This window comes from Notothenia rossii (genome assembly GCF_949606895.1).
Source record: "Notothenia rossii genome assembly, chromosome: 8".
NCBI lineage: Eukaryota > Metazoa > Chordata > Actinopteri > Perciformes > Nototheniidae > Notothenia > Notothenia rossii.
Genome location: NC_136906.1, coordinates 19981424 through 20008719, shown reverse-complemented (window position 1 = coordinate 20008719; position 27296 = coordinate 19981424). Strand labels below are relative to the sequence as shown.

The 27296-nt window shown below is 42.2% G+C and overlaps 1 protein-coding gene across 2 annotated transcripts; it reads left to right on the top strand.

Annotated features, from left to right (window-relative positions):
• The first annotated feature begins 324 nt into the window (after positions 1-324).
• On the top strand, positions 325-27269 carry ppfia3 (PTPRF interacting protein alpha 3). 2 transcript variants are annotated; one of them, XM_079642651.1, is made up of 31 exons: positions 325-465; positions 1598-2299; positions 7268-7369; positions 7572-7811; positions 7972-8031; positions 8632-8760; positions 9688-9780; positions 10307-10359; positions 10442-10535; positions 10742-10876; positions 11599-11682; positions 11944-12075; positions 12742-12804; positions 12893-12972; positions 13420-13588; positions 13899-14092; positions 15393-15627; positions 16890-17023; positions 17115-17269; positions 17370-17469; positions 18181-18262; positions 18904-19104; positions 20003-20068; positions 20505-20531; positions 20695-20870; positions 21793-21890; positions 23268-23443; positions 23647-23715; positions 23801-23963; positions 24608-24669; positions 24944-27269. In XM_079642651.1, exons 2-30 carry the CDS (start codon positions 1952-1954, stop codon positions 24658-24660), a joined length of 3711 nt encoding a protein of 1236 aa, XP_079498777.1. In that variant the 5' UTR covers positions 325-465; positions 1598-1951; the 3' UTR covers positions 24661-24669; positions 24944-27269. The 2 variants fall into 2 exon arrangements, with proteins under 2 accessions (XP_079498777.1, XP_079498776.1); XM_079642650.1 differs by having other exon boundaries at positions 13872-14092.
• Positions 27270-27296: the final 27 nt, after the last annotated feature.

Below are 27296 nucleotides of genomic sequence, written 5' to 3'. Positions count from 1 at the left end.
TTAGCAAGACTCTGTGAATTCAAACACAAGGTGGCATACACAGTAGGCTACCTGTAATACTGTGTTAATAAGCTAGCGCAATAAACTAAATATTTATACTATTTAAAAGATATGTTTAAAAAAAGACTGCTTTACGTATAGAGACTCGAAGTAGGACTATAGGTAGGCCTATATGAGTGTTGTTCAAATATAAGACAAAAACTCTTCTTGGTTGGACCAGCTCTTTGCATACCTGCGTGTTTTATTCTGAAAGTCCGGACCGGACGTTGCCTGTGTTTACCTCGTGCAGCTTGACGCGAAGCAGCTCGATCGTTCCCACAGCACAGAGAGGGAGGGCGGGGATGGGGCAGGCTGTAACCGGGCTGTAACGGGGATGAGCTGCAGCCTCCGTCTCTCAGGTGCTCTGATGGAGTGAACCGGGCCACGATGCGCCTTCACTTCCTTTCTCTGTCGGGCATGGAGAGGGTAAGACACACAACCCGTTTGGTAGCGGCTGATGTCCGCCGTGATGTCCGCCGTGATGTCGGGTTCACAGACCTAGCCGTGCGTTAGACCGTCCAGCTGTTTTTATGGGTGGGGGGGGAGGAGGAAGGGTGGTGTGGGGAGGGGGGGAAGTGGGGTGTTGATAGGAAATAGACGCCTTGCAGTCGGAATAAAGCCAAAGCGGCGGAGCGTTTTCCGACATTAGGGTTAATCATATCACTAAAAGATAATCCAATTGCGTGATATCTTCTGATTTGATTTGCTAATTAGTCCTTCATCATTTAAAGCATGATTGGCACCTCCTACCATGATGTGATAGCGGTGTGAGGCTATCCTGCACAGCCCTACATGCAAAAATAGGTTGTTTTCCCCCCAATTTAAGCCATTTATTTTGTTAAGACAGCAAGTCATATCCCACCCTGACACCCTGAGGATAATAAGCCTACTGATCCCCCCAGAATATTTTTAACAGATGTTATCCGGAGCCGTAGAAGCCTATTTCCCCCTGGATTCAGCCCATAATTACAATTCATGATGACACCCTTTTTCTCGACATGAATGTATGAAACAGCGCCGCATCTTTCTGCTACCTAAAGGCCTGTGTGTTTATGACGGTTCATGCGCATTCATTTTCAATATAATGACTGTGGACGCTCGGCTCCATGAAGCCGAGACATGCACTGATGGATGAAATGCTCCAGACATATCGCGATGCCAGTCAGTGGTAGAGAGAGCTCTGCTGCAATAGCAATGCTTATTCTCTCTTGGAGAAACGCCTGGGAAAGGTGTGTGTGTGTGTGTTGTGTGTGTGTGTGTGTGTGTGTGTGTGTGTGTGTGTGTGTGTGTGTGTGTGTGTGTGTGTGTGTGTGTGTGTGTGTGTGTGTGTGTGTGTGTGTGTGTGTGTGTGTGTGTGTGTGTGTGTGTGTGTGTGTGTGTGTGTGTGTGTGTGTGTGTGTGTGTGTGTGTGTGTGTGTGTATTACGAGAGATCACAACCCTGTGGGAAACAGGCCTTTTTATATAATCTACTCCATAATTTTGTTGCATCAAATTTGAACATCATTCACAGACTTGTCTAAATAACGTCCTCTCCCTCTCTTCTTCTTCTCTTCCCAGGTTTGTCTCTCATCTCAGTAAATCCTGGGCCAGGGGTCAGAGGTCATTCACCAAACCTGCACTTCTCCCCTTTCCCCCAGCACTCCCACCCCAAATCTCCATCCCCAGCAGAGCCTCAGCCCCTGTCACCCTTCACCAGAACTCATCATACCTCCTCTTATCCACACTTTTATCTCTCACTCTCACTCTCACTGTCCGTGTCCCTCCTGCCACCCAATCAACTTGAGAGGAAAGACCACCTGATCAACACCTCACCTGTTGGCCGATTGATGAAGAGACTGTGGTTCTCCAGAAGCTGCGCTCGAGTGTCGTAGACAGCCTCTCAGATAACGCCTCTCACACCCCAGCTTCAAGATGATGTGCGAGGTGATGCCCACCATCTCCGAGGACGGGCGCGGAGGAGGAGGCGGCTCGTCTTCCCCTGGGGGGGGCGGAGGAGGCATGGGCGGAGGTGTTGGAGGCATAGGGGGCTATGGTAACAGGGATTCCCGCGGCAGTGGTAGTGGGGTCGGCGTCAGTGATGAGGGGGGCAGCACCGGCAACCTGGAGTCTCTGATGGTGAACATGCTGACGGAGAGGGAGCGGCTGATTGACAGCCTGAGGGAGACCCAGGATTGTCTGGGGACCGCCCACCTCCGCCTGCGAGACCTGGGCCACGAGAAGGAGTCGCTCCAAAGGCAGCTGTCCATCGCCCTGCCACAGGTACCATGACTGGGGGTCTGACAGGGGGAGCTGCTGATACACCTGAAACAACCTCACTAGTGTTGATTCCCCGTAATGCTTTCTTAATACTGTGCTATAGCTGTGGAGGAAACATTTACATTCACACATCTCAGCTCAACTGCTCATAATCTGGGAGAGGGTGTTGTGATTCGTATTATAATTGAAGGAATAGTTCATCCTCAACATTACCATTTGTAAATTAATTACTCATCACGTGTTTTGTTGAATTTGAGACAGAATAATATAAAAACTTGATGAATTTAAGTAAATGGCGGCTGTGTTAACAACAGAAAAACGATATCAAAACATCTGTTAAGAAACTCTCAAACATCTCGTGCAAAAATAATCCAGGTCTCATTTATCTCGCTTTATGCTCACCAGTTTTCTAAACCATGCAATACCAAATGCAAAACCTTAGCAAGCAAGAGATAATTTATAATGAATTGTTGAACACTTTAAGAATTTATCAAAAAAACATGTAGAAAAGGGTCCACACACATTTCGTTTTTACAATACGTGTGAACAGGGATGAAGAGCTCAATTCAGTCAGAGCAAAAACTTCCGTCAGATCTTGTATTTAATGCAAAGCATGCTGGATATTTACGTCATTATCTCGCACACATGTTTGTTACTCACTAGGGTGTGAACAGACACATGCACATCCTACAATAGCATGCAGGGAATCATTTTATTACACACACGATTGAAGCGTTATCAGTCAGGGAAAAATATAGACGATGATAAGTGAAAATTGGAAATCTGGCCCCATATTGTTCATGTTCATAAATCATTATACATTTGCATTGTGAAGAAGTTCTTATTAGAAAGGTTCTTTGTATTTCCTGCTTTCATTAGAGCAGGGAAAAGATTATTAGTGTTCAGCTGTTAGCTTTAATAGTTTGGGTAAAGCTTGAGATAGAAGTATATTGTATTGTGCTTCTACAGTATGTGCTGACTAACACTGGTGTGTAGTTCAGGTGAAATACTTCTTTAGGTACAAGTAGTAGATAATGTCATTTGAGATACAGTTTTAGCTGTGTCTCAGGCTGGGTAAAATGTTCAAGTCTAGTGAAGTTAAACATGTTATATCAAAACACAAAACGACATAATATAGTCCAAATTGCTACACTATATGCAATATGAATGATATTGAATTTTGCAGTTCAATAAACATATACAATATGGTAAATGGAATGCATTTGTAGAGCACTTTTTCAGTTTTTGCGAGCCTTCAGACAGAGCACTTTTACATAATATACAAATCAGCATTCACTCATTCTCACACATTCATACAGGTCAGAGACTGCCACAGAAGGTGCCACCTGCGCAGGGACACACACATTCACACAGATTTACACACATTCACAGACTGTTGGCCGTACCATTGGGAGCAACTTAGGGTTAGGTATCTTGCTGACCATGCTAGCTAACTGCCACAGCCAGAATTAGAATACCAGAATAACATATTACCTTCAGGATTCAACCTTGTGAGCAGCAGTGTTGGACATGAACAACAATCAATAACTTACTGTATACAAAAGCATCAAAACCAAAATGGGAAGGAAATGGAGAAAGTAGCATTTAAAATGTGCAGTGAAAGGAAACACTTATCGTCATTGTTTTGTATCAAAATAACTCGTAGTGAAAATGTTTCCTTTCACAGTGTTGAATTATTGATGTGTTAACCTGTTAGCAGGGTTTTAATGTTGTAGCCGGTCCAGGTGGCGCTGAGTCGGATCATTTTATTTTTCCGCTGGGGAGTTCAAAGTACAAACAGAAACCATCGTATCTCCAATATATCCACATCACTTTTATTTTCTCGCATTAAACCCCTTTAGATGATGCTATACGTGTAATGCTAACATCATGAAGGTAAAACATGGCTGGAATAAGACTGTGGTTATTTGATGAGCTTATTACATGTTTAATTTAAGTTATAATCCAGAAAAGTAAACAATGTCTCCCAATATAGAAATAATCATGGACCAATGTCTCTAAACGTTATACCAAGCTTAAAAATGATTTACTTAATGATGCTGGAGGATCAGTCAGTTACTCTGACCACTGAACGTAGTTGTTGGTATGTGGTTTTAATGTTGCAAGGTATGTATATTGGCAAAAGCTGAGATTTAAAGGAAGTCTTTGTTCTTTGAAAAACTCAGTAGTTCTTTGAATAATCTGAACGTAATACATATTAATATATACACTATATATCTCAAAACAGGCTATTCTTTCTTCTAGATGATTCTAGTTTTGTGGTACATATTTTCAGAGCAGCAACAACATTCTTGATTTTTCAAACAAATCTCTTGGATTGGATCTGTAACCCTGTGATTGTAAAGTAATGTTAAAGTAAAACCGGGACGATCCACACTGGAGATGATAATTAAATGTTGCATTTGCCACTGTAGTACAGGAACCAATTATTACATTATTCCACATCCCAGCGCCCGAGAGCTAATCATTTTCGTAATTCCACTCAACATACAAGGTCCCCATCTCTATTTTCAGGCACTGTCGGATGCCTCGGGCGACGGTAATGCCTTCCTCATTATTAGTACCTATTTTCCTCTGTGGTAGCTCCTGAAAATCAAAAAGGAAATAACAGACGTAGCAGCGGCGCACAATCTAACAGACTGAATGGACATTAAAGCGCCATATTAGCTCACCAAGAGGGGATCAATATGGTGCACACATCTGCAGAAACACACACACACAGACAGGAACACATGGAGCGGTGTGATACATTCTACAGTAGATGAGTTCACCGAGTTCGTCTGTGTGTGTTAGTTGTTGCCAAGAGAGAAAAATAGGAGAGAGGGATGGAGAAACCGACAGCAAAAAAACCTGGTGATATGAAACACACAGAGACTAACAAATCAAGAGCATTTGCATATTGCTGCATACTAATAAGGTGGCTTCCAGAGTCTGTTTTAGATGGTGTGTATCATGACAGGGGGAAATGGGGCAGAGCATTAAAAGAGGTGAATGTCAGCACAGTGATTTTAATCGACAAAAATGATCTAGAAAGAGTCCTTCTCACTCCATCTTTTACATGAATTAATCCCAGAATTATGATATCCTTTGGGCCCTGAACGTGCCATCTGTACACAGCAATTTCCTCCTTGATCCTCCCCACGGTACTTCCATTTCTTTCAAATAAGCTCCTTCCTTTCACATCGTTCTCCATCCTCCCCTATTTTAGCGAAGTGAGAAAAGGAAAGTGTTACTGACTGTACATTTTAAAGGCATTTTGGCTCGAAGAAGGTGTGAGGTTAGGCGCCTGTTGGTGGATGTGTGGGTAAACTGAACACAGAGCTCTGATAACAGCAGCGCCGCCGTGCATCAGTGGCTCGTTTGCATAAGCAGATTTGTCAAAAACACACATGACTGGGCACACATGTGGCGGAGGAGCGTCGTATGCTCTGTGTCATGTGTGTATCACGCCATCACACACGAGCAGAGAGGACATTCAGTGCATGGTCGAGTGCCCATGGTTCACTATGTGTTCATATGATCACGTGTTCAGGGGGAGTTTGCGATTACAGATACAAAGAAAGGATCTCTGCTGAAAGTGAGACTTGTAATTTATAATGCCATCATCCTCGCTTTGTAGATTCTTGCCAAAGACACCATTACGTTTGAATCTAAGCCACATGACTTTATCATAAAGTAGCTAACGTTACATTATATATAATTGAATTGAATTACGCAAAATCGCAATTTAATTGGACTGCTGTCAACTGTAAATATAAAAAATTAGTGCTGGCCTTATTCCAGTTCCTTTCATGCTTGTTTAACCTCCAGGCGCTTGTTTTAATGACGGGCAAACTCACAGCCCGCCGTTGTTATTGTGCAATTAAACCGATTTCAGGTGGAGCATGTGTAATAAACCTGGTTGTTAGATTTTATATCGAGGCTGGGTTTAAAACTCCCAGTAGCTGTTAACAATGAACACTGCGGTAGATATGGCAAAGATTATACTGTATGTGCGCTTTTTGGCTCAAACATACACGTCTGTGCATGCTTGTGTAATGCAATGAAAGTCTGTGAGGCTGAACATGTGAGATGCTAATGGATTCAAGATCTGACAACTGTAGTTTATTGCACTGTGTGAGTTAAGGGAAAGTATTGGCATTAAACGCTACAGTCTGCAGTCTTTTTGTTTGTTTTTATGCAAATGCTGTATGTTGATTTGGAAAGAGATTGTCCGAGGTTACAAGAGGTAACCTGAGGTAAATGCTGAGACGGTGCCATGGGATTCAGTATCAGCATTTTTACTGATCCACATTTTTTGGTTTCAGTCCTTCTCAACATGTATCAATCAAACAGGAGATACATTGATTAAGTTAGCAACAGAGGAAATATAAATGTTGTACTGACTTTGCAGATTTGATGCAATAAAGCCATGAATAAAGACATACCTTTCTGGAAGGAAATAACAAAAGTAACCCTGTTTCTTCGTCTCAGTTCAACATTCACATCCCTCTATCTTAGACACATCTCTGATGGGCTAAGTACAGATGATATTTACCACCTAAAGATGACGGGACAAAAAAGGCCATTTCAAAAATTACTTCATTTACTGATTATCCCATGAACCATATTTTTTGTTGGTTTCAGAAAACTGTCCTTATAATGTGAAATAATAGACATCAATAAAAAGTCAAACAAAGAAAACATAAGACCGCTAAACCTTCATTTTCTGGCTAGCTTGTTACTAAACTAATCCCTTCAGCAGTGAAACCAGCCAGCTGAACTAAATGTGTGCCCTCCCTATGAAAGGCCTTCTGGGAGGTAAAGGGAGTCCAAGTCAAAGCAGGCAAGGGCACGTGGGAAAGTGTATACAGAAAATAAAGTTTATAACAAAATAACATACAGTGTGATACAGTGATCATGAATTTAGTGGCATGGAGTCAATAACAGCTCTCTCTTGTGACCCTGCAGGAGTTTGCAGTGCTGACCAAAGAGCTGAACCTCTGCAGGGAGCAGCTGCTGGAGCGAGAGGAGGAGATAGCTGAGCTGAAGGCGGAGAGGAACAACACACGGGTCAGAACACTTATACGTCTGTTTAACATTATCTTCTTTATTTATTGGGTCAATTAAAGTTCTGATCGGATTCTTTTGGCATTCACTTTGACCCGTTCTTAAAAAAACACAGTAGAAAATGGTCTCTAATCATCTGGAACTGTTTACATCAGATACGAGGTGCACTAAGGTTGCATTGTATGTGAACCCCATGTGTCTCCAGCTGCTGCTCGAACATCTGGAGTGCCTGGTGTCCCGTCACGAGCGCAGCCTGAGGATGACGGTGGTGAAGAGGCAGTCCCAATCTCCAGCCGGGGTCTCCAGTGAGGTGGAGGTCCTAAAAGCACTCAAATCCCTGTTTGAGCACCACAAAGCTCTGGATGAGAAGGTGAGGGAGAGACTACGGGTGGCTCTGGAGCGAGTGGCGTCGCTGGAGGAAGAGCTGCAGTCCTCCTCTCAAGAGGTGAGGCCACGTTCTGCTTTGTTTTTCTGTTTACGTTTGCGCGCTGTGACAAGGTTGCTCTACAAAATGTCATTGTATGTTTTTTGTATGATGAGAATAAAGGCTTTCCACATCCACACGATGGAGTCTCTCCTGACGATTCTCCTCTGTGTTGTTTTAGGTTCTGTCTTTAAGGGAACAAATCAAGCGACGGACGCAAGGAATAGAAAATGGCAAAGAGGTAATGGGATGCATTCCTGAAACAATTCCAGAAACATAAATGCGTCATAAGGAATTTGGAGTGTTAAAGTCAGCTTATGGTTTACAGAAACAACTCAAGAAGACTGCAAATTCAAGCAGAGTTCTATTAGATTTGAAGTTTCAGCAGGAAAAATCCTAAACTATTATTAATTTGACATCCCTGATAGACCTGCATGCTATCAGGTTTTTTAATCACTTCAATGGAATTTTTCAGTAATCCTTACTTAGTTTTTACGTTGTTCATACTTTCTAAATGTTTTGTAAAGGTATGCAGTTCATTTCTCAAAGCCAGAAATGAGTGTCTTCACTAGGTTAACTGTCCCATGATTCTAAGCTACTTTATCCTAACTTCTATGATAGAAGAACCATACATTTTTCATGTTGTGATGATCCTCTCCTTAATGGAGTTAGAGTTGGGTGGGTATTGCTCCTAAGTTTTTTTTCCAATATGTCTTAAGCTTTTATTTCGAAATCCAAAACTGTAAGCAAACGATGTGTAACCCATAACCCAGGGTGACCTTTATCCCATATATTATATTACCATTTAACCATTATTTAAACTGAATCTTTCTTCTTTCAGCGGCTTCCCAACGGACCGTCGACCATCTTGGATGAAGCAGACGTGGACAGGCAGCGAGAGGGCGAGATAGAGCGGCAGAGGTCAGAGCTGGGTCAGCTGAAAGAGAGGCTGGCTCTCATGTGCAGACAGGTACTCCATTCAGAGACACTCTTATAGGGCTGCTCGATTATGGCAAAAATCATAATCTCGATTATTTGGGTCAATAATTGTAATTGCGATTATTCATTGACTTTGAAAATATCCATTTATTGTATTTTAAAACAAATACAAATAATAATTTGAACTTTTTAACTGTTCAGGGTAATCAACTGAAAAACCAATACAAAATAAAATAAATTATACATTCATATCTACATTTAAATAAATAATATCAAAATAATAAATACCAATAAACAAGATCAACAAACATGTTGCAGTCCTTAACATATAGCCAACATTTTGGTAAAACATGTTCAACATATTCCACTCAGTTAAACATTAAAGGCTGGCCCACCGTCATGGTCCAGAAGTAACAGGAAATAAATATTGAACTACAATTTAAGACCAAATAAAAATGTTTTGGCCACCATGGCAAATGCTGGTTCGGCTACTTATGTCATCTCTTAAAGATGTTTTGCTAGAAACTAGGGCTGCTCGATTATGGCAAAAATCATAATCTTGATTATTTGGGATATAATATAATTGATATCACAATTATTAAAAAAAACGATTATCCATTTACTTTGAAAACATCAATTTATTGGAGAAAAAAAATGTGAACAGTTTGTTTTTAACAGTTGATTACCCTGAACTTTAAGTATAACTAAACTGAAAAACCAAAAAAAAAAAAAAAAAAATAATAATTAATAATAAAAAAATAATCGTTATGTTTCGATTACGTTGTTTTCGTAACCGTTGCAAGCCACAATCGTAATTGCGATTAAAATACGATTAATTGAGAAGCCCTACACTCTTATGGTCCAATGCTTCCACCAGCACTAGCCATGGGATGCTAACAGTCAGAAAATGGCGTGTGCTCGCTCAGCCTTGTATCCCCTCACTCTCGTTTTCCGTCAGGTCGGGGAGATTGAGGAACAGCTGACGTCCGCCAGGAGGGAGCTGGCCCGATCGGAGGAGGCCAACCAGAAACTACAGAGGGACGTGAAAGAGGTGAGACTCGCCGAGCTGTTGACGGACAATAAACCATAATGTGTGTCTGTCGCAGCGGCACAAAGAGTTCTCATACTCACAGAAATGTGTAAGAGTTTGCTATGGTAACAAACCCATTTGCCTACTTGGCAGCAGCCACTGTTACTGTTACGGAGCCTCCCCTGTAGCCATGGTGACAGTGCCATTAGTAATCAGTCAGTGTGTTGGTAGCCAGTGGGGATGAGAGGTAGTTGAGTCAGTTAACTTAACAACCTTTTCCACATCTAACTGCTTCTCGTCACTCGCTGCTCCTTTATCTCGCCACGTCTCTCTTTGACTTGTGCAACTGGGTAAGTGGGTGCTTCTGAGAGCCGTCAACAACTATTAACTAGTCATTATCATTCTCCAGATAATAGCTGTTCAAGCCCAGTGAATTCCCTTTGATGATTTCAACTTGACATTTGCCCTTTCCTACTTTCTCTGTCTGGTGCTTTGTATTTCTGCATCAGAATCCTAACATACTTTTTCCCCACTTTAATTCTCGCAGGCGCTCTGTCAAAGGGAAGACATGGAAGAGAGAATCACCACATTAGAACGCAGGTTGGTGTGTTCTCTCCGTGAACTTTCAGTGCCTTCCTCTGCTCACTGCTCCTTCTGTCTGACGCTTTGTTCTGGTTTGCAGGTACCTGAGCGCCCAGAGGGAGGCGACGTCTCTCCACGACACAAAAGATAAACTGGAGAATGAGTTGGCCAGCAAAGACTCTCTGTACAGACAGGTAGGGAACTACTTTTTCATCCCTGTGTGTGTTCCTGTTTCTCCTGTTGATTGATAGCTTGGCCACTTTTCACGTTGGCACACATTGCGTGCTTTCAAAGGATTGTGTTCTTCCCCCAGTCGCTTTAATCATATCTGCTGCCCTGGGCAATCTTACTCTCCAAGCTTCAACCCTTACTCGCCCTCATCCTGTTTTGTTTCTTGCAGGGTGAGGAGAAGAACCGGCAGCTTCAGGAGCGTCTGGATGATGCCAAACAGAAGCTGCAGCAAACTCTGCAGAGAGCCGAGACGCTGCCAGAGATCGAGGCCCAGCTCGCACAGAGAGTGGCAGCACTCAACAAGGTGTGTGTCTGTCTGTCTGTGTGCGTGAGTCTGCAAACCAACCTGCCCTGTTGGTGCACTTCTCAGACATTCAGACTTTCTTTTGTCCCCATACAATTTGAGAATAACATTATTTTCACCTGACTGCACCGATAAGTGCATGCATGTGTGCCCGGATACAATTGCTTGAGTGCGTCTGTGGGCATATGTCGACATGTAGACTGATGTAAGCATGGGTAGATATGTATGGTGAAAAAAAGAGCACGAGATGACAAATGACAGATGAAATCTAAATATTTTCATCCAGCAGTGCCAGGAAGTCATAACCAAACGATCTCCAGATGAAAGCCAGCACACAGCTATTTGATCCTTGGGCGCTAAACACGTCAAGAACCGTACTTGATGATTGACTGATTTAATTGCTCAATGCTTACCTCCAGCCATCTTGTAAACACAATGTTCACGCATGCCAAAAGTACATTTGCTCTCTTCCAGGTAGCCAGACTTCTTGAATGGCCACACTTACTTCTTGCATGTTCAGGCAAGAGGGCTTCCATGGGAGGATAGGATGAATTCCCTGTTAGACACAAGCACACACTGTTTTCTGTTACACTGTGATCTGTACAGGCACGCAACTAATTGGTAGACTCGGTCAACAAGCTGTTTCCTTTGTGTTAATTTGTATTAGTGTCGCAACACGGCTCAGGCTTTTAACCCTGCTTCCTTCCGCTCCAATCATCCAGGCGGAGGAGCGTCATGGTAACTTTGAGGAGCGACTGCGACAGATGGAGGCGCAACTGGAGGAGAAGAACCAGGAGCTACAGAGGGTGAGTCATGCCTATTTCTCCATCTTTTTTATTTTGCTCTGTTTCCATCTTCTCCCTCTTTCATGACATTCCTTTTGTCAGCCTTTACAAAGGCACACTAATTTTCTAAACCCTCTATTTGAGCAATTCCAGATATAAATCTTTGTCTTTCTCAGTCAAGCAGCATGCTTGTTATTAACTCTCCTCCCACCCTCTCTTCCCCCAACCCTCCTCTCACTCATTTCTTTTCTTCTCTCACCCGTCTCTCTCTCTCCCCCTCAGGCGAGGCAGAGGGAGAGGATGAACGATGAACACAACAAGCGTCTCTCCGACACAGTGGACAAGCTGCTGTCTGAGTCCAACGAGAGGCTGCAGCTCCATCTGAAGGAGAGGATGGCCGCTCTGGAAGAAAAGGTGACTGCTCAGGCTAAAGAGAGAATTCACAGCATTTGATCGGCAGCAAAACATTTCTGAATCTCCCAAATCAAGACCCGTAAACATATTTCCCTTATCCCCAAATACACTCTTGGTGTCAGGTATGTTTACGCACATCTCTGCCCTTAAGGTAGTCCAAGTTCAAAACAGTCTCAAAGTCATGAACACCTCATCCAGAAGTGTTGGAAAGAACATCTATTTCAATTTCTTAAGTACAAATATGAGTACTTTTTGCTTGTGTGAAACATCTGAGTTATCAGTGAGAATCTTTTTTAAATGTTTAATGTTAAAGCACCATTTGGAGCACACACTCTTTACAAAAAATGCCTTCTTCAGTGCATTATCAGCACTTTAATCATAGTTTTGATCTATTTTACCCTATTTTTATTCAACCAAAGCTTCTTCTGAGTGGTCGGCCTCTAAGAAGGAGCATATTGACTGTAAATCTGGCAGCAGGGAAACACACTTTTGAAAGCACTGACTGGAATAGCTTTGCTGTGTTTAGTTTACCGATTTCCCTTTGCGGTATTAGTAGGTGTTTTGCGTTATATAGCAGCCATTCCCCCACCCTGCTGTACAGTTTCTTATTAAGAATATACTGTTGTCATTTTAAAGTTATAAAGCTTCTTATTCTTCCACCTGCAGAATGCCCTGTCTGAAGAACTATCCAACATGAAGAAACTCCAGGATGATCTCTTAGCAAACAAGGTGACCGAGCCTCTAGGCTTCACTCTCAGTGAAAGCTAGTAGACGTAAATGACTTTTTTCACCAACTCTGTCTCTTTTCCACCTTCAGGATCAGCTGATAGCGGAGCTGGAGCGGCTGCAGCTGGAGTTAGATCAGCTGAGAGCGAGGCCTGGGGGCTCTTATTCCAGGTGTGTAACCATTTAAACACAGCAAGAGGGAAACTCTAACCCTGATTATGAGTCTGTAGCATCGTCAGACATGAATGACTGTAGTGCTGTGTCTCTTATCTTGTAATGCATGGTGGATAAATCACTCCACGTTGGAGGCTTTTAACTGTCAGCACTCTGTAGGACTAAAACAGTGTTGATATGTACACTGACTGATGGCAGAGTGCCCAAACACACATATATGATCCAACACTTCAAATGAGCACTTATTAATCTGCAGGTATTGAGAGTTACAGCCACTTGTAAACCAGTTATTTGCATATGATAGCAAACACAGCTAGCAATATGCACTACTTGGCATATTGCTAGCTGGGTTTTTGTTTCTGTGTTTTTGTGTGTTTTAATCGTCTTACTGATATTACCTTTACGTGTCATCTTTATCCTCTTTTTTCTCCTCCTTCTCTCCAGTCGCTCCCTGCCAGGTAGCGCTCTGGAGTTGCGGTATTCCCACGGGAGTGGGTCGCTCCCAACAGGCTCCACCTCTCACCTGGATCACTTTGGTAACGCCTCCACTGGGGGGGTGGTAAGGCCAAGTCATCGGGCTCGCTGGAGCTCGGCTAGAGAGGACTCTACCAAGGTGAAAAATACCCACCAAAAAAAACAAAAATATCCAAAGACTCATTGATGTGTGGTTCTTTACACCTTAAAAAAATATACACTTTTCTTGCATTTGTTATGGAAGCTAGTTTAATGTGAGAGAAGTAGATTTTAGTCTAATTTTTGTCGTTTTTTGATTATTTTACCTTTTCTTTCCCTTGCAGACTTATATTATGTTTTTCTTTATCTTCTATGTCATTCTGATTAAAGGGAACAATAAAAAAAACATATATTAATGACAAACTTTGTTTTTTCCATGAAAGAACTACAGTTCAACTCTCTGTGTGCAGTACCCAGAATGGGAGAGCGGGGCTCTGCTGGGGACCGGGTTTGAGCCAGGGTTAGATGTGGGCTGCTCAGACGACGAGGACGACGGGGACCCTCGCTTTGGCTCCGAGCTGATGTCCCCCAGCGGACAGACGGACGTGCAGACCCTGGCCATCATGCTGCAGGAACAGCTGGAGGCCATCAATAAGGAGATCAAGTGAGGAAGCTGGGTGGGATGTTAGAAACAGCTCACTACGTAATGCAGTCTGATACAACAGCCACACAAATACTAAAGCCTAAAAAATAAACACATCAACACCTCTCTCACACTGTCGAGGAAAAACTTCAGTTGTGGAAGTACTCAGACCATTAATACCAGTACCAATACCACAATGTAACTACAAGCCTCTATCTAAGTAAAAGGGATCATTCTCAAGCAGCATTTTACTGTTGGAGCTTCTCGATGCAGTGCTGGTTCAAACTACTTTACAGGTTTTGGTTGGCATGTTTTTGTAACTTTGAAAAGAATTAAGGTAGGTGTTTCCAAATGTTTCCAGGCTTTATGGTAAATTAGGCTAAAAGACTGCTGACTGCAAGCATATGGTAACATTTGTATTTCTCCACCTTAACAATACTTTACATTGTTACGCCCAGGCCTAGGGGAACCTAGGCGCAGCACAACGTTTGCTCTCTCCCTACTTTTCCCGCTCTCAAGAACAAGGACGCCGAGACAAAGAATCTCTTTTGGTAAATTTAATTTATCAAATCAGAATCCAAAAATACTTTCACAAAAAAAACATGCTGAAAGTCTGATTACAAATGTAACAAACAGGAGTAACAAAACCACAAAACGAACTAACCTTTAACACAAAATCTTACCTAATGAATGAGAAAAATAAATATGCAGGCTTCTTACCTACTCTAACTTAAAACAGGAGAAAACAAATAATCCAAAAGAAAAAAGGGGTTTGCACTCCTGAGAAAAACAACTTGTGTCTACAAAGACAGGTTTAACAGCTTTTCTTCCACAGTCTCACAGCAGAAGAGAAGGACCGGTATACGGTCAAATGGAAGTACCGTACACAACACAACAGGACAAAGATCTCAACACGCGCAGAGTTGGGAGTAGGAGAAGTTGAGTCAGAAAGAGTGCCGAGAAACTGCACGGCTGCAGCTTAAAATGCTCCCGTCTCCTCAGGTGGACCAATCAGCCTGTCGAGGGCAGCCAATCAGCAACCGGACACCACCTGTTCAATCACACGCAGCCACACAAACACAGAAGGAGGAAGAAATATCTGCACACAATACACATAACGACCCAGGGTCGTAACAACATTAAGAGCCTTTCAGTTAAGAGTTGTTTCTAGATTATTTGTAAAGTTAAAAGGTGAATGGTTGATTTTCCCAAATGTGAAACTATCTTCTATCTTAAAGTGTCCAGTGTTTGATTAATTCAACATAAATCCAATCTGATCTTTCATTCCTTGCTCTTTTCTGCTCTCTACTTTCAATCCCAGAATGATCCAGGAGGAGAAGGAGAACACTGAGTTGCGGGCCGAAGAGATCGAGAGCCGGGTCACAGCTTTGGACAGTCCCCCCATTCCTCCATCCACCCTGGGAAGAGACAGTACAGGACGGGGCTTCATCCCCACGTCCATCACCTCCTCCACCCTGGCCTCTCCCTCCCCCCCGAGCTCTGGACACTCCACCCCTCGCCTGCCTCACTCCCCGGCCCGAGAGAATGACAGACAAGTACGGCTTCTATTCCCGTCCCGTGATAACCTTTTTCTCTCGCCTCTGTACTTCACCTCCCAGTTTATGCAAACAGCTCCTCCAGACAGTGAGTCATGAAAATAAAGCACAAGTAAATCATGCCGACAGGGTCAGGGAAGTTCAGTTATTCTCGAACACAGGCATGTTCGATTGGGCAAGTTTCAGTCAAGTAACTTGTAGGATGGTATGACGGATGGCGCCAGACACCCTGGTTCCAGCTTTTCCGAAACAGGAGGATGGATTTCAAAACATGGTGCAATAAAAACAGTTGAGAACAGAATGCCAAGAATGGTTCAAGTTATGAAGCAGAGAAAAAATCTTCCACTCCTGCAATGAACAAACTGAAGCGTTTTGACAAAATGGGTAATAGTGACCAAAATCAATTGGTAGTAAAGGCCCACTTTTGTTTTTATAGGGTAGAAAGCAGAGGTGGAAGAAGTACTCAGATTTTGTACTTATGTAAAAGTAGAAGTACCAGAGTGTAGGAATACTCTGTTACAAGTAAAAGTCCTGCATTCAAAAGGTTACTCATGTAAAAGTGCAAAGGTATTAGCATCAAAATATACTTTAAGTATCAAAAGTAAAAGTAGTCATTATGCGGTCATTGGGCCGTTTCAGAATAATATATATCATATGTTTTGATTACAATTATTGATGCATTCATGTGTTCATCACTGCTGGTAAAGGTGCAGCTCGTTTTTTTGTTTATTTTTTAGTCGTATTTAAGTATTGATTATGTTTTATATCATTAATCCATATCGGAAAAGTAACTAACGGTATTAAATAAATGTATTGGAGTAAAAGTACAAGATTTACCTCTGAATTGAAGGGAAGTAGAAGTACAAAGTAGCAAAAAATGAAATACTCAAGTACCTCAAAATGTGTCCTTAAGTACAGTACTTGAGTAAATGTACTTAGTTACTCACTGGTAGAAAGCAGAAGTAAATGGACCCAAGATTATTACAGTACGACAGTGTAATGTTATGGGTTATCATTTTCTTGGCTTGTGCTCATAGAATGTGCATAAGAAGTTGAAATAGTGATCATAAAGTAATATATATTTATGGACCACGGTTGTGAAGCCTTGACTTCAGCAATTTCTGAAAGAGTAGTTAACTACTTATTAGTAATCAAATATAACTTGGATGTTCTTAATAATTCAACTGTACTGAAGAAATAATGGCTCCGAGCTGTACATTTGTAGTTTCTTTAAATTGCATGCTTTACATTTTGCTCTACAGAACAGCAAAGAGGATGACCGGTCCCTGGCTCTTCTCGACTCTACGCCTCCTTCCACTCCCCGTGCGCTGCGACTGGACAGAATGGCGCTCACCCACCCAGGGGCGATGCTCGATGACCCCCGGGAGTTTCGCAGGTAAGGCACCCGCACATTAAATACATAAAACAGAACAGTTTATTGCTCATTCTGGTGTTTCCCCCTCAGTGATTTCCTTTGTCCATCCCAGTCTCTCCGCAGATGGCAGCAGCTCCAACAGCAGCCAAGACTCTCTGCACAAGTCCAGTAAGAAGAAAAGCATCAAGTCTTCCATCGGTCGGCTATTTGGGAAGAAGGAAAAAGGAAGGATGGGCCAACCAGGGCGGGAGGGATCTTCTTCTCTTGGTAAACAGATGTCACCATTTTTCTTTCAACACTGGCTCAGTCATTGAAAGTATTCATATATATATTCTCTTCATTTTTGTGTTCTTTGACTTATGTCTAGCATCGACACCCTCTGAAGACTCAGCTTCTGGAGACGCAATGGGCATAAGCAAGACTGGGACTCTGGGTCCAGCAGATAAAGACCGCCGCAGCAAGAAGAAGTGTGTGAATCATTTCCCCTGTTTTGATCATTATCAGATTAAAGTGGCAATATGTAACTTTTCAACTCTTCTGCTTCTAGCATTTCCAAATGGTATTATTTTTGGTGTCACCGTCAAAAACATAACTGTGCTTTCTTTTTTCCTCAGAGTTTAGTACTCATGGCAACTTTTTATGGGAAGAAATATATTCAGAGATATTATTCTTTGACTAATTTGCAAAAGTACTGAGTAATCACAGTCCAACGACCTTCTAGCAAAAGCAGAACGCAAATGCAATGTGGTTTCCAATATGCAAATGAGCATATAATGACGTCTGACAACTTAGCAACTTTTGGAGATGGTCCTTGATACTTTCTTTAGAAAACCAGTTGGCAACAAAACACAATACATTTAGGTTTCCTGCAAAGGGGATAATAACTGCAAAGGACTTACATAAACTCTTTAGTAACTGGCTATAGCTTCCGGGGAAAACAGAAGCGTTGTGCTCTTCTGGTTTAGATTGCGCAATGATTGACGCACTTCCTTTGTGCCATAAGTCAAGCCTGTATTTATGGCAGATGGTATCATTATTTAAATGCTTTTAAATAAATGTAATTACATTTCCACATAAAAAACATAAACCTGTCAAATGCCACTTTATTATTATTACTATTATTATTATTACCTTTGACTTTACTGGCACCAGATTGTAACTACCCCTCTTCTTATCAGGCATGAGCTACTGGAAGAAGCATGTCGCCAAGGACTTCCCTTTGCATCATGGGACGGGCCCACTGTTGTATCTTGGTTGGAGGTATTGTGCCATTAGAGAAACCTAAAAAGTGGGAGATGATTAATAAACAACAGCATCATTTAAAGCTCCCCTATTATACTGTTTTTCATCAATATATTATAGGTCTCATATACAAAACATGTCTCTGAAGTGTGTGGCTCCAAATACCAAACAGATCATGCATTGCAGCATTACCCATAATCCTCTCTGTTTCAGCCCTGTTTCAAAAGTGCTGATTCTCTGTCTGTCACTTTAGATGAAAATAAGGAGCCCCTCCCCACGCCCCTCTGAGAGAGATTTGGTTAAAAAGAACACAATGGTGCTCTAGAAGGAGATTCAGGTGATAAGGTGGGGGGGGGGGGGGGGGGGGTCACCTTGGTTGGTGATTGGCTAATGGTTACACAATCCAAAAAATCGTCATGACATCATAAAGTGGCCAAAATCTGATCAGCTCATTTTCAGACAGGTTTTTATATAAATGGATCAGGACAAGAAGTGAGAGAATCTTTTTTCCTGAACCTTTCAGAATCTCTTTAAACAGAGGGGACACATGTTTATGTATAAAAGACATGAAAAAGAGGATTTTGCATAAAAATCATGTAACATTTTCTTGCTCATATTTTCTCCTTTTTTCGATGAATCTGTCGTCTGCCTCCTTCCAGCTGTGGGTGGGGATGCCGGCCTGGTACGTCGCAGCCTGTCGCTCCAACGTGAAGAGCGGCGCCATCATGGCCAACCTGTCGGATACAGAGATCCAGCGGGAGATCGGCATCAGTAACCCGCTTCACCGCCTCAAACTGCGGCTGGCCATCCAGGAGATGGTCTCCCTCACCAGCCCCTCGGCCCCTGCCAGCACTCGCTCTGTGAGACTCACACACACACATTGAAAGTGAAATTATGACTTTAAAATGTTGTCACTTCATAAAAAAATCCCAGTCTACGCAACATCTTTACAAGATTAAAGTTAAAGAAGCCTAAAATGAAAGACCGCTCAGATTTCAAAAACCTTCTTCATGCTGAGTTTGCTAATAAAACCCAAACAGTGCATTCATATTAGCAATATAAGACACATGTTGGACCAGATGGTTGTAGTTTTCTAATTGGTCGAAATGTTAAGGATCAGAAACTAACAAGAGCACTTTAATTTAGAGTATGATATAAAATAGCTAAGATGTTAAATGAAAAGCAGTTTTTTTCAAGGGAAATATAGAACATGAAACAATTCCTGAAGATGATAAATGTCTAAAATAATAAGGATTATAAGTGTTTCCATAGGAGAGTGACAGTAAATTGGTAGCGGTAAACAAAGCTTGGTAACAAAAGCCACATTTTACCAGATGCTACCTTCTCACATGGCGACAAAGACAAACCAGATGTTGAAAGTTGTTGTAAAACTGTTCGGCACGCACATGCATTTGTGCTTCCGCGTTTTTTTTAGCTTCCGCGTCTCCCTGTTACAACGCAGATAAAAGTCACAAATAACCATAGACAATCTTCTACTGCCAAGTCTTGGTTTGCCTTGGTTTGGCTTCAATCCTTCACTTGGCTTTCTTTTTATTTACAGTAGGAACTATATTAATGAGTTAAAATGTTGAAAACTGACCACTGATACAATTCTGCTCAACAGATTTCCCTTCTCATAAACGGGTTGAAGCAGAAAGCAGTCTGCTGTTGTGGTTGGCCGACTCATTGGGATGTGGCTGTTTTTATTAAGCAGCAAAAAAGTTTAATCTCACCGCTTTACCTTTCTATTGTTCACAGTCGACCAGTAACGTGTGGATGACCCACGCAGAGATGGAGACCCTGAACGCAGCCACCAAGCCTCAGGTTAGTGCTCTCTGTATATTTCATGTTTTGTATATTATTTAGAATGATTTTAAGCATCTCGTCTGTTCTGAATCACGTTCATGAGTCTCTTCCCCTCTCTCCCTTTTCCTCTTGCTGTCTCTCTCTCTCTATCTCGTTTTGAATTTCTGCCACTTTATATCTTTGTGGGCCCAGGACATAGTGTTGAGCCTCTTCTCTCCCTCTGGTTGCTGTTTCAATGTGAACTGCTTCCAATGCATTACCCGTTCACTAACACACTATTCCTTCCTTTTGTCCTCTTTCCCTTCTGCTGCTTCACCCTCCTCCTCTGCTTCTCCTCCATCATCTCTTTATCTCTCCACCCTGCTCTTGACCCCGGCTCCTTTTTCTCTTGCCACCTCAACATCACTCTCTCTGGCTCTCTCTGTCTGCCTCCTCTCGTCTCTCACTGCTGCAGGAGCTCAAAGAGTTCAGCTGGGATCAGGTAAGGATCAACTGACAAGTCAGAGTTACCACAACATGATGCATGCTTGTCAGTAATCCAATCTCTCGTAAGACTAACCGAAGTGAGTCACGAGCTGCCGACCTGCATCAGATATGAAGCCGAGCGTGACTCAGCGCTGATCATCTGTGGTTGTCCCCTCCAGATCCTTGCCTATGGCGATATGAATCATGAGTGGGTGGGCAACGACTGGCTGCCCAGCCTGGGGCTGCCACAGTACCGAAGCTATTTCATGGAGTCCCTGGTGGATGCTCGCATGTTGGACCACCTGACCAAGAAGGAGCTGAGAGGACAGCTCAAAATGGTGGACAGCTTCCACAGGTAGAGCTCGGTCACTTCTCATGATTTCACTCTCAATTTCAATTCAATAGCTTTATTAGCATGACCATAGTTACATACAGTATTGCTAAAGCTCTGTATAGTTGCAACATCTGTACAAATACATACATACAGGGGCGGACTGGGGGGAAAAAGGTGCCCGGGGATTAATTGACAGACAGGCCCACTTAATGTGCGGCATGTATCGGCCGGCCGGTGACGAAAGTATGTTACTTAACAAAAAACCCTATGCATTTAATGTTATTTTGGACCAGTACTCACATAGTAATCATATTACCTGAGCCCTTGAGTTGCCTAGAGCAAAATAGTTACAGCATATATTTATTTATTTTAATGTTAACAGATCATTAATGCAATAACATTTTGACCCAATTTGCCTGACTTGATGCATGGAATAAAACATGGGCGTAGTAAGCATCCTCAATGTGGGTGAGACAATTTAACAGGGGGTGTGGGCACTCACACCCCCTCCAGGGAGGAGCCAGAACACTTACAAATGTGGGCCAGTAGGATTTAGGTAAGCAAAAAAAAAAGAAAAGGGAGTGGCCGGAACACTTACAAATGTGGGCCGGTAGGATTTTGGCAAAAAAAAAAAAAGCACCGGCCCACCGGGAAAACTCCCGGTATTCCCAATGGCCGGTCCGTCCCTGCATACATATCAACAAACGATGACTGTCTTTCTCTGTGGCTGCGTGACGTTGCTAAAATACGTGTAGGGATAGTTGTTGTTGTGACGCTCTCACTGCTCAGGTGTGTGTCCACAGGCCCTCTTTTAAGTTCTCTTGAAAAAAAGTCCCGGGGTCAAAGGTATCGGATTGTGTTAATGCCTTTTGAGTAGAGACGAGAGTGGATACACGACCTCAGTTAACCTGCTCTGACCCTCTGGCTCTTCCACCTCTTCCAGGGTCAGTTTGCATTACGGCATCATGTGCCTGAAGCGACTGAACTACGATCGCAAGGAGCTGGAGAGGAGGAGGGAGGAGAGCGTCCACCAGAACAAAGGTGAGCTCTTTTTGTCTCTGCCATTATCTCCTTACTCATGGTATTGTATGTCTCTATGACCGTGTCCAACCAACTAATTCCTCTATTCAGGTTGTGCTATTGCCTTGTTCAAAGCATATCTAAAGCATACTATACAAACCCATTCATTTATATTCGCTTCAATTATTTATTTGTTCATCAGTTCCTTTATTTCCAAGGTTCATTTGTGTGCCATGCAGCAACACCTTGCTCATATGGACTTAAAATACAAAATACATATTATAGTTATCAGACACGAACAGAACTTTTTAACATCCTTACACTGCCAACAACTGATTTTGTTATAAAGCACATTTTCATTATGTGATAATCTGTTCTAAATAACTAATTAAGCTAAGATTTGGTTAGTATAGTATTAAAGACAGTGCTGTTATAGCAAGATTAAAAGTAATTGCACTAGAAGCTATACAACTTTTGGTTTTATCCTGGTTAAGTTTAATGCAATTAACATTTTTAATGCTCTGCAAGTGAGAATAAAAAGTGAAATACCAAGAATTCAATCATATACAGTATTTAGACCTGCAGTTTACAGCTTTTCATTGGAAGCGCTAGATCGTTAACAGTTTTGTCGGCCTCACTTCAACTTGCTTTACACCAGATTGTGGGTTCTTTTATTCAAGTATGAATAATGGCAGCAGTGCCATTTGCTTCAACGCAACTCTTACAAGTATGTCACTAGTAGTAACTAATTAAACCCCCAGAACCACTTACTTTCTTACATTAGCTCTAACACAGGAAATAAAGGTATACAAAAATACAAACAATATTTAAAAAATGGCAATCACAAAACACCTTTTCTTTGATTTGTGCATTCTAACATGCTGCTGAGAGGTGTTCGGACCACCCATTGGTTACTACATCCTCTGCTTTAACTTAGAATAGTTTCTAAATGGCCTCTCTCTAATTAAATGTAGCTGGATAACCATTGCAAATGCATAAAAATCCTCATGTTCAGTCATTAAACAAACCCAGAACACTCCCTCTCCCACTGCTGTGCCTTTGGATACACGTGTTGTACATTTACAGCGAGTTAGTCTTGGCTGATTTCCTCACATAAGAATTCCCCAAGTGAGGGAATTTGTGAGTTTTGGATTTGTCTATGATAAGTTTGAGAATAAAAATCAGTAAAGCAGGAAGATTTCCCTATTACTCTTGATCTCTCATCAGTACGGTCATTTAACCTTCTCCATTTTATACGCTTAATAGACATTTGTCGGTTTCATTTATCTAGAAGTTCAGGAAGTAGGCTGAATATTAAGAAACGACACGTGGACAGATTGTTGTTTGCAGATAGATGCTTCTTCTCCATATCTTCACCTTCTCCTTCTCCCCTCCCAGATGTGATGGTGTGGTCCAATGAGCGTGTGATGTGCTGGGTGCAGAACATCGGTCTGAAGGAGTACGGCGACAACCTGCGTGAGAGCGGCATCCATGGGGCTCTGCTGGCTTTAGACGACACCTTCGACTTCACTGACCTGGCCCTGCTGCTGCAGATTCCCAACCAGAGCACACAGGTAATGGGTTAATGAAGAGGCGTTAGTGCAGAGACCTCCTTCGTAAAATGGATCTATTTGATTTTTAAATATATTTAAGAGCCAGAAACATAGAGAGGTGCTAAGCCCGAATTAATGAATGGCAGCAAAGCACACCACTCCTGAAAATGTGTCATCTGTAGTCCAAATGAATCTCAAAGCTCTGCATCACGTTTCCCCTGCAGGCCCGACAGCTCCTGGAGCAAGAGTACAACTCACTCCTCGCCATGGGAACCGAAAGACGACCTGATGAGGTCAGCATGATAGCAGATATAACGTAAGAAGTAAAGGATTGTCTGGGCGGCCATCTTTTTGTTCACACACTTGTCTGTTTGTCAGGATGGAGTGAAGACGTTCAGCCGCTCGCCCTCCTGGAGGAAGATGTTTAGAGAGACAGACCTTCGGGGCGTGACCTCCGACTCCGCTGAGACCCTGCCTGCTAACTTCCGTGCCTCAGCCATTTCCACGCCCTCCGTCACCCTGAGAAAGGTTCAGAGTGATGGTGAGTACGACCCCTCACCTCTGACACCTTCGCTCTCATATTCACATTTGTGTGGCACCTATGAGCCCTTGAGGCCCGTCTCAATTTAGACTATGTGTGAAGACCTGTTATTCTATACGGCTTTACTCACAGGCAGAGCATGACAGGAATCAGGGCGAACGGTCTGTTGTAGCAAGGCTCCAGGGCTCATCAGGTACAACTTTGTAAATACATTTGTTCCAATCTCGAGCCCTTGGGAGGGGGTTAATATTCAGAAAGAAAGAAAATCAAGGTCACAGATTACAAAATACATTTATGGTTTTTTGTTGTAGTCGAGGAACCACATTGCTTTACTTTGCAAGGTCGGATAACGCTCATCAGACTGTTAAACATGTTTTTTTCACTCATGTTATATAAGCTGCAAAGAGTCACATGCACACAGCAGTTGGTTGTTTTTGCGCTACTCTGCCATTAGTTTGTATTTTCTCTTTTCTTTAGCAGAGGAGCAGGCAATAACAAGGAACAGATGCTTTAAAATACAGAGGAAGACTATTATCCTCCATTCCACTTCTTAATAGGAATGCCTGTGGAAGGTCAGTGCTGTTTGAGGCATTGATGTTACAATAATGACCCCTTCTGTGTTTGTTTCCCGGTCTATAACACAGCCAGCTCTGCTGCCCGGGGTGAATCTGCCTCAGTGAGGACGTACTCCTGTTGAGGGGCTGAGGTGAGAGCACTTCACTTTTACTGCCTAGTGTTTAATCCTCACGGTTTTATCTGTGTGTTGAGGCAAAACACTTGAGATTCCAAGATGTTTTCACATATGCCATGCACATTTCCTTCATTCTGATCGTTTTATGTATTTGTTTGTTATAGTTGATTGGTTTGAGCGTGGGATTTTAGTAGTTTGTCCCACTAAGATCTTTAGGTGGTGGGTTTTGTTGGTAGGGATTTAGGCCAGGGATGCAATGATGCGGGAATAATGCTGTTTCTTTCCTCAGGGCGCTGACTGGATTGGGACTAGAGGAGCCTCTCGCTCATCCACGGAGAACGAAGCAATGAATATAACCATTTAACTTAAAAATAAAACTATCGGTCTGACCATTCTGCAATAACATAAGCAAAGGAATAAAGGGGAAAATGACATGAAGAATGTATGAATGTATTTTCCGACCAGACTTGGTAGGTTGAATGGGATCAGCTGTTTTCTCTCTCTGTCTCTCTCTTCCTGTCATTCTGTCTTTGCTCTACCTCTCTAAATGTGACTGTGGGTTAGTAATCGAGGTAAAACACCGGTGTTGGTTCAGTTTGTGCCGGTTGTGCATGTTTCCCCCTCTCTTCATTCCGGTTGGAGTCTGCACACAGTCAGCAGAGTTGGCAACATCAGGGCTCATTTTCCTACCTTCAGAGGAAACCACTACTTGCTGCCATTGATCCTCTTACAGTTTGAAACAACAACTAAACATGTCGCCTTATAACTTCTGCTTAACAACCGGTGTCTTTAATGAGACCGGGGGCAGAAGTTAACCTCACCATAAAGTTTAGATTCAATTTAAAATTGTAAACTGATTGAGGGGAATCACGGGATGAACCGGTTTTAACTCTAAACAACACCGGTGTTCTCATGTCTGCTCATGGTGTCCAGTATCGGCTATGTAGGCTCTTTTGTACGATTCTATGGGCCCGTCAGGGGGGTCTGAGTGTCCCCACTTGGTTGCAGTGGTGTAGTAAAACACGTCCGAGTTCAGACTGTTCTGCTCCGACTACATCACAGGGACCCTCCTCATGCTTTGTCTATTGGCACCTTGAAAGCCGATCTCTTTTGAAGGGACCCCATTACGGAGATCAAAGGCAGGGGTGGATGGGACAGGGTGGAGCGAGGCCACAGAGGCATTGTGTTCATGATAACGATGGAAGGAAATCCATAAAGTTAGTCCTGGTACCACTTTCTGAAAAGGCGTACTTTACAAAGACTTCATAACTTTTACAGGGGCCATCTGCACATTTTCTTTACTGCTCTGCTTCAAGGGGAGTGTAGGATTCACTCACTAGGGAGTAAAAAGTCTGGATATCTGAGCCCTCTGATGCTTTTTGTGCAATACTAAAAGGGTTGGGCACCTCCTTCACGTATAATTATTAGATCACTATCACATACATTAGTACCTTGGTAAAGTATGAGGCGCTTATTAACATTTATTACTGCAGAGTTTGGTAGATTAGTATGAGGAACTGCTTGTCAAACAGTCACAATTATTCTGACTTAATGAGACATTAGATCTGTGGTCTAAGATGCAGCTTTAGCCAGTCATAAAGGGTTATTGCATCACATATAATGTGCTATTTGGAGTTTAAAATTATCATATTTGTTAATACATTGATTGAAGAGGTAGCTAAAAAGTTAGGTTTTCACTAGCTATGCATTATTTTATACCCGGCCTCAAAATAATTGACTATAAGAACACGATTACCCTGACATTAATTAATGATGTTAATAAAGTATATTCTTATTAAAAAGTGGTACCAAAGTGTTACAACTATTGAGGAAGGCATGACATTGGGGTCACATTTGAATCTCCTCACTTTCCCCCCCACGATGGGTTTGGGTGCTTCATGACTTGTAATCATCAGCTCAGGGTCTTGGGTATTCCTGATGATGAGAGAGGTGCAGAGAGACAAAACAGCGGCTCACAGCGAGGAGAGAACAAAACTGAAAGGGTGGACAGAAGCCGGTCATTTTACTGCACACACAAGCCATAACAGATACCAAGAGCTCTCTGGGGGGTGAGATCAGAGAGAGGCAGGGAGAGAGGGCGAGGAAGCCCGGGAAACAAAACCTTTAGCCTCTGTGTTTACGATGCATGTCAAACAAATGACAATGACCTAAAATCTTTTTTTTTGGTGGTGAAGATGATATGAGGTGTCTTTAAAAAATATATATCTGTATGATAAACCTATGGGGATTGGGAGCCTGGGGATCAATTTGTAAAATGTGTGTATTTTTTTCAGTTGTATTTATTATTTTTTACGATATCTATTTATTTTCTTTAGGTATGTATTGGATAATTGTATGTATATGTTCTGTTCCTTCTTGGCTTCATTTGAACTAGTTTTAAAAGTAAATATGAAACATTGAAAATGGTCATTCAAATACGCTACTGTATGTGTACATTTTGAGAACAAATTGTGCAATGATTTAACAGATTTCCATGATAAAAGTGATAGTAATACAAATTGAAAATATCATCTGAAAAATAAATAATAATGATGATGAAAATGGTGATGTAAAGAAAACAGAAAATAAAGCGATCCAAGTGGGTATGCTGATAATCGCAAACTTTCTCCATTTTCACCCCC

Bases quoted from the DNA above. Each gene is read 5' to 3' on its own strand.
- ppfia3 (XM_079642650.1), top strand. From the start codon at position 1,952: ATGATGTGCGAGGTGATGCCCACCATCTCCGAGGACGGGCGCGGAGGA. The intron at 8,761-9,687 runs GTACTCCATTCA...GTTTTCCGTCAG, and splicing joins TGGCTCTCATGTGCAGACAG to GTCGGGGAGATTGAGGAACA. The intron at 20,532-20,694 runs GTAAGGATCAAC...TGTCCCCTCCAG, and splicing joins AAGAGTTCAGCTGGGATCAG to ATCCTTGCCTATGGCGATAT.